The 11,118-nt window shown below is 37.5% G+C and overlaps 1 protein-coding gene across 1 annotated transcript; it reads right to left on the bottom strand.

Moving 5' to 3' along the window:
• Positions 1-3,547: 3,547 nt before the first annotated feature.
• Positions 3,548-4,720, bottom strand: LOC114651191 (paraneoplastic antigen Ma1 homolog). Its single transcript, XM_028801143.2, has one exon. The coding sequence runs from the start codon at positions 4,718-4,720 to the stop codon at positions 3,548-3,550; it is 1,173 nt and encodes a 390-aa protein (XP_028656976.2).
• Positions 4,721-11,118: the final 6,398 nt, after the last annotated feature.

Genomic DNA, 11,118 nt, shown 5'->3' with positions numbered 1-11,118 from the left:
AAAGCTATCACAGAACAATATATATATATATATATATATATATATATATATATATATATATTGTCACACATGTGCGATTAGGAGGCAGTCAAAAAGCCTAAAGGTGAGTGAAATATCGCGAGATAAAGGATTGTCACGTGGTACTTACCTGAATCTCTTCTCTCTGCAGAAAAACCGAGGAAAAATAATTACCTCCACTTCCGGGTTCCAAAATGGCCACAATGACGTCGCTTCCGGTGACTCGATATGACGTCCCGTTCGGCCATCACAACTGACTTCACTTCCGGTTCCACCAAGATGACACTGTTTCCGACTCCTGCATTCAGCGTCACTTCCTGCCAACCATTTTCTGTTCCCATAATTCATTACTGTATTTAAATGCTATTTTGTACCATAAACTTTGTCAATTGTTACCTCTCAGGACTTTTGATCATTTATTTTTGCATTTTTGCCCCCAAAACTTTATCTTTGTGGAGTTTCTTCTTTTTTGGGACATATTTCCATAATATATATAAATTACTACTGATTGAATGAAGAACTAGCAGTAGGTCAAAACAAGGAACTGCAAGTACAAAACAGGCAGAAGTATCTATAAACCAGTAAACGAATGGTAAAATCCTGTAAAAGGGAAGTAGGCAAAAAACACTAAAGTCAATACTCTAAATAAAACAAAACTAAATGACTTTATCAGAAGGCACGATTCTAGGGGATTAAAAAAGCCAGTGCGCTATTTTTTTTGTTACATGGCCCTGTTTTTTTCAGGCTGCACTGCACTAATTACCGAAAGGATCATGAATTCTCACAAGCCCTTACACAACCTGCAAGATGAATCCATCTACATTGCCTTTCAGAAATGAACTGGAACTAAAAATTAGCCCTGGACTTTTATCCATATTTCTCCATAACAATCACTTAGATACCAAGGTCCTTTGCACCCCCTTTATTGCATGCATATTGTGACCGCCTGCTGCAGGGGAACTCGGCAGGCCTTCAGAAACCCCCTCTTAAACAGTTTTTCAATGGGAAGCAAACACACTCTTACAACTCCGCTTTGTGGGATCAGCTGCAGGCTTATGTTGTGCGGGGTTTTAAAAGACCAAACCATGGCCATCCTGAAGTCTCACTCTCCTCTCTCTCTTCCCCCAGACTCCGTCTGCTCTGGCCGCTGCTACCGGGCCGCTGTACCCCCTTGATGAAGAAGACTTTGTGTTCTTTTGAGCAGGGGGCGGTGCCGATTCGTCAAGTTTGAAAGCTGTTCCTTATGAGGCCGGATCGCCTCTGAAAGAGAAATTAATAATTTGCGAGGGTCTAACAAATGTACAAAGTTAGGTTTTAGCCCTAAGTAAACTTATCTTCACTGTTTTCTAGCTAAAATTAATGCCATTTAATATTTGTATGGAAATTTGGATCCTAGTAAAACAAACCAAAAAACAGTTTTCCTCATTTGCTACATTAAACTATTGGAAATGAAATTAAACAGAAGTCTTCAAACTGTGATTTGTCTTGTTAACACCAGACTTTAAAACCGTGTTCTTAAATTTTCACTATTTCCTTCACCACCCTGGTTGCTACTTAATAAAACATTTACATTTCTTATTTATTTGAGTGTACTGATAAGAATCTGGAACCAAATGCCAAGACGTGGTTGAAGCGGAAACCTTGAAAACCTTTTAAAGCATTCAGATGAGATATTGAGAGAGCTCAGCTATTATCCAAACAAACAAGGCTCCAGGACTGGATGGTCTCCTCTCGTTTATCAGATTTCTTATGTTCTGACTTTCCTGGATTGCATGCTATTGTAACTAAACAGGCTACTGACTATCTGACTATGCTGCAGGCTATATCTCTGAAGAATTATAAATAAATTAAAATAAATAAATGTAAATAAAATTTTCTTGTTAGTGTGATTTATATTTTTTATTTTTTTTCCAGATAATACACTACTCAAAAAATGAAGGGGAAACTTAATCATCACAGTTCAACACCAAGTAAATTAAGCTTCAGGAATATTAATGTGTCCAGTTAGGAAACATAAGTAATTGTGATAAGCTTCAGTCATCGAATATTTCATTCATTGTGATCCTATATGTGATTCAAGTGTTCCCTTAATTTTTATGAGCAGTGTATTTCCCATTTCCTCTTTTTTACTAGTTTTCTCAGTCTCCCTTCTTGTCTGTGCCTTAGGTTTCCCTCTTTGCTTTAGTTTGGCAGTTGTTGTAATTGTAACCCCCTTGCACCAACCCTCCGTTATCGGTATGCAAAGGCCCTGAGCTCTTTTATAATGGTGTTGCCACCTCTATTAAGTGAAGGTACACTATTGCCCACCTTCAGCCATGTAATCAATAATCAAATCAGTTACTCAAATATATAAACAGAACCTCTCTTTACTAAATTGAAACGTCAACAGTTTTTTTGAAAATGATCAGTTACAATATATACACTATACATAAAACACAAGCAATAACTTATTTATAACCAGGATGGGTCCAAAACTATTGGTGAGCTCACCCGGACTTATTTCCACAGTCAATGAATATTACTCACTCCGTTGGGGGTCCCAAACGTAGCTCGGGTGCGTAGTGGCCAAACAAACAAAAAAAAAACAGAAACTGGCCCCTTCACTTGAAAGTTTACTCAAGCCACTTTAAAACAAATAAACAAAAAAAACACAGACCTTGTTTTTTTTATATTCCTCCTTCTCCCTCTTTCTCAACCACCCTCTTTACTCACTGATCACCATTTCTGCCCTGTGTCCTGCCTGCCGTCTTTCCCTTTATCAACCAACTCCCTTTTTTTTTTTTTAGCCGTTTGCTACATTTAATTCCTGTTTCCTTCTCTCTGTCTTGTATCGGCGTTTTGCCTCCATAGCACCTCTCTTTTCTCTTTCGTTCTGTCAGTCTTGCTTCGGCATGCTGCCTCAACTGCGACTCTCTTTCTTTCGTTTCGTCTTGTTTCAGGGTGCTGCCTCAACTCCAACTTTCTCTCTCGTTCCTTCTTTCTTGTTTCAGCGGGCTGCCTCAACAGTCACTCCTTCTCGTTCTTTCTCCGTCTTGTTTCGGCATGCTGCCTCAACAGTCACTTCTTCTCGTTCTTTCTCCGTCTTGTTTCGCCGTGCTACCTAAAACTCTCCCTCTTCTGGTTTCGGCGTTTTGCCTGAAACTCTCTTTCTTCTCACCACTCCCGTCTTCTCCTTTTCGTACCTTGACTCTACAAAACTATCTTACATCTCTTGTTTAACTATCTTACAACGGCGTCTCCCCCCTTCTGGCCAATCCGAGGATACCTACATATATACTCAACTTCAATAAACTTTATTTATACAAACTCGCAGTTATATATATTCCTTTTGAAACCTGCCCAGGTTACACCCTCCCCCATCTAAAGTCTAGATGTCCCCATCAGACTCCTTTCACCAATTCTACTAAGGGGGTAAGGCACATCAGTTGGCTCCCCCATATGGTCGTAAGTCAGACGGATAACGGGCTTCACCATTCATCGGGGTATACCGTCTGTCACAATTCCTGCCCCTTCCCGTGAATCACTCATACTAGGAACAGCTCCCCTCTCTAAATTGTCGTACAGTTAACACTTTTAGCTCCCTCTGCAGGTCCAACACTTGTTTCTGTAACGCCTGCAGTTCAGCATCTTTCTCAAACTTCATGTTTTTTCTCTGTTTTGTCTCAGCAGGGACACTTGCAGCTTGGGACTGTGCCAATCTAGGAGTCTTCTCTAACTGTACTTTCAAATCGGAAATTTCCGCTTTTAAACTGTTAAAGTCAAATGACCCAGGATTAACCTCTTCCTGCACACGAGCTGAGTGAACTCGGGGTTGCTTTGTGCCCCAACTGGACTGTTGTCTACGCTCTTCCCATTCCTCCTCCTCACGAATTTCTGTGAGCAGCTTCAAAAAAGATGGGGGGTTTTGCTTTCTCTCCCTTAGCCTGAGATGTAGCAGCATAATTTCAGACTCAGTAGCCCCTCTTAATAACTGTTCCACCCGGGCTTTATCTGCTAGATCAGCCGAAAGACCTCCTTTCCGCACTACTTTAGCAAGCAACTTCTCTAACCTCCTAAGGAACGAAGACAATATTTCCCCTCTTTGCTGACGTAGCATCCTAAATGCAATGTATAAGTCTTCCCCTGACTCAGTTGTCCCAAATATATTTTCTACAGCCTCAATATATTCTGCAGGCCGAGCATCAGGATCAGCCACTCTTACGGCTTGAATGACTTCTAAAGCTGGCCCTTTCAGACTCTCAATTAACCTCCTCCGCTTTTCTTTATCGGAGCAGTCACATTCCTCCACCATAAGCCTTGCTTGATCAACCCAAACATCTAAGCCTTTTTCACCTGCAGGTGTGGGACTCACACCAGAAAAAACCCTTAAACGCCTATAGGCATTATTTTCATTTGAGGGCCTGACTGTCTTTCCTATCAGCTCCCCAACAGCCCGAATAACAGACTCTGGGTTACTTTGACCAGACTTATCACGCATGTACAGAGCTTGTACATCGTCCATAGTCATCCCTTCATCTTTAAGTAGTTTTTCAAATTTTCCAGCGAAACTTTCTGGGCTACCACCCACTCTATTGGTAGTCACTAGTTTCCAAACACCCCCTCCCCCACCATTAGGTAAGACTTCTGGGGGAAGAGCTGCTGGATCCACCTCAGATCGGCATTCGCAAAGCACCTTTAAACTCCTCTGTGTAAGGCTGTACATTTTGCCCCTTACTCGGCACATCCTAAAACTTTAATACCATGCAAGGCTTCCTCAATATGGGCTATCTCGGTGTCTTCTCTCATACTAGTTAACATTACAGCATGAGCAGGGTCTATACCTTCTTCTCTGCACCAGTTGCGCAAGTCAACCGACAAGAGATTACTCCCTTCTGCATCCTCCATGCTTACACACACAAACAATCCTGTGTCTCACCTAGCAATGTATTAAACCACTCAAAATCAGACCAGCATAAAATTCTAAATTTGAACATTACACAATATACAAGTTTCACAATAATATCACAGAACATATACTTTAAATAGAAAGAAAGAAAACTTAAAGTGAACCCATAGGTATCCAACATAAATCTTAAATCAAATATCCCAGCGGTGCCTCCATTTGTAACCTCCCTGCACCAACCCTCTGTTATCGGTATGCAAAGGCCCTGAGCTCTTTTATAATGGTGTCGCCACCTCTATTAAGTGAAGGTACACTATCGCCCACCTTCAGCCATGTAATCAATAATCAAATCAGTTACTCAAATATATAAACAGAACCTTTCTTTACTAAATTGAAACGTGAACAGTTTTTTTGAAATTGATCAGTTACAATATATACACTATACATAAAACACAAGCAATAACTTCTTTATAACCATATATATATATATATATATATATATATATATATATATATATATATATATATATATATATATATATATATATATATATATAATGGGTCCAAAACTATTGGTGAGCTCACCCAGACTTATTTCCACAGTCAATGAATATTACTCACTCCGTTGGGGGCCCCAAACGTAGCTCGGGTGCGTAGTGGCCAAACAAACAAAAAAAAAAACAGAAACTGGCCCCTTCACTTGAAAGTTTACTCAAGCCACTTTAAAACAAATAAACAAAAAAAACACCAACCTTGTTTTTTTATTTTCCTCCTTCTCCCTCTTTCTCAACCACCCTCTTTACTCACTGATCACCATTTCTGCCTTGTGTCCTGCCTGCCATCTTTCCCTTTATCAACCAACTCCTTTTTTTTTTTTTTAGCCGTTTGCTACATTTAATCCCTCTTTCCTTCTCTCTGTCTTGTATCGGTGTTTTGCCTCCACAGCACCTCTCTTTTCTCTTTCGTTCTGTCAGTCTTGCTTCGGCGTGCCTGCCTCAACTACGACTCTCTTTCTTTTGTTTCGTCTTGTTTCAGGGTGCTGCCTCAACTCCGATAATATTGAGTTGCTTTCTTTTTCAATTATGAACATAATTATTATTTTTGAAGGGCTTTTGGTATATGGAGAATTAATTTCTTCTGTAACCTTTTTCATTTTTCATTTTGTTTTGATAGTTAAAAATATTTCATCTTTAGTTTTGTTTATTACGCACAGAGTTCTTATTTTTCATGGAACTTGCATGATGTTTTCATTGCAATGGTCTTAGGTAGGCATTGTGCGCTTCCAAATTGTCCAAGATTGCGGATAAACATTAAACCATGACTGCTCTTCTGCTTTCATTTTGACTTAAAACATTTGGATTTGGCAGTAAATTTATTGACTTTGAGTTTTGTTCTACATGTTGCAATCAGGCACATGATAATCTTTCTGACTTAAGGCTTGACTTCCACAAAATATTTAGACTATGAATATTGCAGAGCATTTTCGGTTAGGATTCACATTAAAATTTTCTGTTTTGACCTCTCACTTGCTTTTAAATTCTTGACCCATTTCCTTTGTTCTTGCAGTCTACCAATTCCTTTTTGCACTGTGGGCAGATCAGCGGTTAGGTTAGTGGTGGGGTGGATGACCTGAGATGGGACTGTCCTTGCTTCCATTAGGTGTAAGGTGATTGGTCCAGGAGTTAGTTTGAGCATGTGATTGGACTCTTTCAATCACTCTGTCTTACAACTTGTGACCCACAGAGAAAGTGGCCCAACATGAATTGTCCCATTAGACCTGCTGGCCAGTCCATCTTGTCACCTATGCATAACTCACTAAAGTATGCAGCTGCTACTTGCATAAATTTTCACCATAACAAAATTGTCAAATACCATGTTTCCTGGTTCATGATAAGTTGGCAGGGGAAGAATGGGTATGATACAGGCAAATTAGTCTGGATTTTTCACTAATGGCTAGGGAGCCTACCAAATCAAGGCACAGTAAGGAATTTGCAATTAAAGAATATCCTGAAACGAATTGTTCAAAGGACACTAAAACATTGTAATCAAATTTTTTTACATATCTAAGAAATGACCATTATCAAGAGCTGTACTGCTGCCTTGGGAACTTAGTGACATTTCCTGGGATTGAGAATAGTGACTGCAAATATTACACTATCTTAATGGGAAGCATAGGAAAAACAAGTTACAAACTGTAAATAACAGGCAGTTATTATTAGACCACTCAAAGATGCATGCCAAGACACTGTCTTTGCAGCCATAATATTTATATTTGTTTAAAGTGTACAGTACTTAAGATGCTGTTTAGGCCTTGCGTTTATATATAGTTCCATGTTAATAAAAGCCAATGCAATTTTAACCATCTCAGTGTGTGCAACTTCCAAAGTGATTCTGATAATAGAACTAGTAACCTAATGTCTAAATTTGAAAAATGTATTTTCTGAATAGTTATGACACTTAAGACTCCTTAATGTCAAAGTGAAAACAGATCTCTGCAAAGTGATGTAAATTAATTGCAAATATAAAACATATTGTAGATGGTTATTTTACATGGGAGCAGCTACCCAACGAGATGAAGGATAATCATGTTAGTGTCTTGTTTAATGTTTTCAATCAAATTGCCAAAATTAAGTTTAAACAGTTATTTCTTGAGAAAGTTACTCCTAAATATTTGAAAAGACACAATCAATGCTATGGCACTTTGTAGAATTCACTGACAAGAGAATGGCCTTGTTCAAACTGATTTTAAATCCACAGATCTTAGGGGATTTGTTTAACATCTTTAATATGAATGAATGGCAGTGATGAAATTGGGCCTGAGGCATAGAGCAAAATCAGCATAAAGAGATATGTTTAGTTTAAGCCCATTCTGTATCATCCATTTTATATTGTATTGAATGTGACCATGAATAACTAAAGGTTCAAAATCAATTGCATAACGCATTGGAGACACTGGGCATTCCTGTCTGGTTCCACCATCCAATTTAAAATAATCAGACTTTACAGTATATTATTAATATGTATCAAAGGTTTTGTATTAATATAGAGTAACGTAATCCATGCACATATATTCAAGCCAAGCCCAAAATTGCATCCATTAAACTCTGAAGTATATAAAGAATATTCCTTAAAGATGTTAGTTAATTCTTCATGTTGCATGATTTTAGTTCAAACTATATTTTTAAATTCTGGACTTCCATTTTATATATTTGTTGTACTAAAATCGTATTGGTCTTTTCTTTATGTTTGTAGCAATGATGGCATGGTTTAGAAAGTGGCTGCTCTGTTTCTCTTGTGGTCAAGAGATTACCTTCTGTTTGTAGTGACAACATCTTTTACAAAATTCATCATTTGGTGACCGTACATATTCTTAATGAACCAATACGAATCTTGGAGATCAACTCAGATACTTCTCTAGCTATGATTTATTTTTATGGGAAATATAAGACAAGATTTGTCCTCTTATAAATGTCTTGTGTGCCTCCCAAAATATTCCTGCAGATATCTCACGGACGGATTCATTTGTATGGAAATAAATCTTATAAATTTATTGTCTGTTAGTAATAATGGATTCAGTTGCCATAGAGCAGGGTATAATAATTTAAGGTTTAGAATAACTGGAGTGTGACCAGAGATAACAATGCTACACTATGTGGCCAAAAATGTGTGGACAACTGACCATTGCATGTAGATGAGCTTGTTGGACGTCCCATTCCAAAACCATTGACTTTAATATCGAGTTGCTCCCCAATGTTTGGTTTTAACAGCTTTCACTTTATGGGAAGACTTTCCATAAGACTTTGGACTGTGTCTGTTTGAATTTATGTACCATTTAGCCAGAAGAGCATTTGTGAGGTGTCAGATACTGATGGTGGACAAGAAGACTTAGCTCACAATCATTATTTCTGAATTTCCGAAGTTCAAAAGTGAGGATGTGTAGGGGGCAGTTCTAGACTAGCTGCGTTTTATATATATATATATATATATATATATATATATATATATATATAAAAATACACTAAGAAGGTAATTTCGTTTGCATATATTTAACCTAGTAGAACTAGTTAATAAATCAGCAGAATCTCAAAGGCAGGAACCATTTAAAATACATTTTTACTTGAAAAGTTTAGTTTAACTGAAAAGAATAAAAATATTCAATTTAGTTACACAATAACAAGTCAAAATCTACAAAGTAAGACTTCTGGTACTGATTTGTAAATCTTAGTGGATTTATCAGTGTCTTCCATAAGACAGAATAAATATTAAGGATTTTAGTGTATGAGCTATGTGGCATGATGATGGCAGGTCATTCATTGGAGGTTGTGTTTACACTGTATATCAACTTTGTGAAGACAGACCTGGAAAGTGTGTGAAGTTTGGGTCTCAGAATTTTAAGGACAAAACAACAATAAAATTAAAATATGAAGGAACACTTTCATAGAAGCTGAACTACAACATGGATCAACCAAAATAAAATATCTATACTTTGAGTGCCATTACACAGAGCAGAAGTGGCTGATCTTTACTGCAGAGATGAGGTGAAAATTATTTACACTTTTCCACTGCTTTTCCATTTTATTAAGACAAGATTAATAAAAGTGTAATGTTAAGATGAATTTAACCATGTATAATGATTGATATGGTGTAATATTGCTCTCCCAAACTTGAATTTCAATATCCAAGGATACAAAAGACAATCAGTTTATCATTTCTTGCCCATTTCAATCAGATATCTATTTTTAAATGTGTTTCTGTGGAAATCAAGAGCTACAGCATACACTATAGATGGTATATAGCAGGTCATTGATACGGGTCTATCAGACCATTTTCTTCTACTATTTAATATAGAAATGATGATAGAAAACACTCATGAGAAGCATATTGTTAAAAAAACGCTTCTTTGACTCATCAGCAGCTTTAATACTTACAAATATTCTGACCAATCAGTCCGTTTATAGTGCCAACTATAATAGCGAGGAGAATGTAAATAGTAAGGTGGAAAGATTTAATACTAAAGTGAGGGCTGCTGTTGACATAGTTGCACCTGAAAAGACAGTTAAAAAATTTTCTAGCATTGTTATACCATGGAAGACCCAAAGAGTGTCTGATTTAAAGAGAACATGCCGTAGAGCTGAGTGTAAATGGAGGAAAACTAAACTAACTATTGACTATGAAATATTAAAAGTTAAAATAACAGAATACAATAACAGTCCGTCTTGAGAGGCGCTGCTATTTCTCTAAGATTATAAATAACAATGCTAGTAATCCCAGAGTCTTATTTTCGACGATTGATCGTCTGTTAAACCCAGGTAACTCAAAGGAATGCCTCCTAAGTACTTCCAGTAAAACCTGTGAGGCTATCGCTGTATTTTTCAATCAAAAAATTAATGATATTAGAAATAACATAGTATATCTCCCCAACACTAAGGATCCTCCTAAACCCCAGTACTCCATAATAAACAAATTAATTTCTTTCACTAGGATAGATTTACCTGATTTACATAAAATAATTTCTCAAATGAAACCCTCCACCTGTGCCCTTGACCCAATACCAACAAATTTTTTCAAAGAAGTATCGGGCGTGCTTATTGATAATGTTCTTGACATAGTAAATTCGTCATTAGATACGGGGGTCTTCCCAGACTGTCTTAAGACTGCGGTAGTTAAACCTCTACTTAAGAAAAATAATCTCGACCCCTCTGCTTTTGAAAATTATAGACCCATCTCTAACCTGCCTTTCTTAAGTAAAATTCTAGAGAAGGCAGTCATTATACAGTTAAATGAGCACCTCAATAAACATGCTATTCTTGATAAATTTCAGTCAGGTTTTAGAACAAATCACAGCACAGAAACTGCACTCGTTAAAGTAGTAAATGACTTGCGGGTAAATGCAGACAGAGGCCATTTATCTGTTCTCATCCTCTTAGATCTGAGTGCCGCATTTGAGACCATTGATCATAATATTCTTAAGAATCGCCTTAGTCAATGGGTGGGCCTCTCTGGCAGTGTCTTAAATTGGTTTGAATCCTACCTAGCAGGGAGAAAATTCTTTGTTAGTTGTGGTAATTATAATTCAAAGACACATGATATCCTATATGGTGTTCCACAAGGCTCTATCCTGGGTCCGTTGCTCTTCTCAATCTACATGCTTCCATTAGGTCAGATTATCTCAGGACATAACGTGAGCTACCACAGCTATGCTGATGACACACAGCTGT

Source organism: Erpetoichthys calabaricus, chromosome 4, assembly GCF_900747795.2.
Source record: "Erpetoichthys calabaricus chromosome 4, fErpCal1.3, whole genome shotgun sequence".
In the NCBI taxonomy this organism is placed as follows: Eukaryota; Metazoa; Chordata; class Cladistia; order Polypteriformes; family Polypteridae; genus Erpetoichthys; species Erpetoichthys calabaricus.
This window is presented reverse-complemented; position numbering and strand designations above follow the sequence as displayed.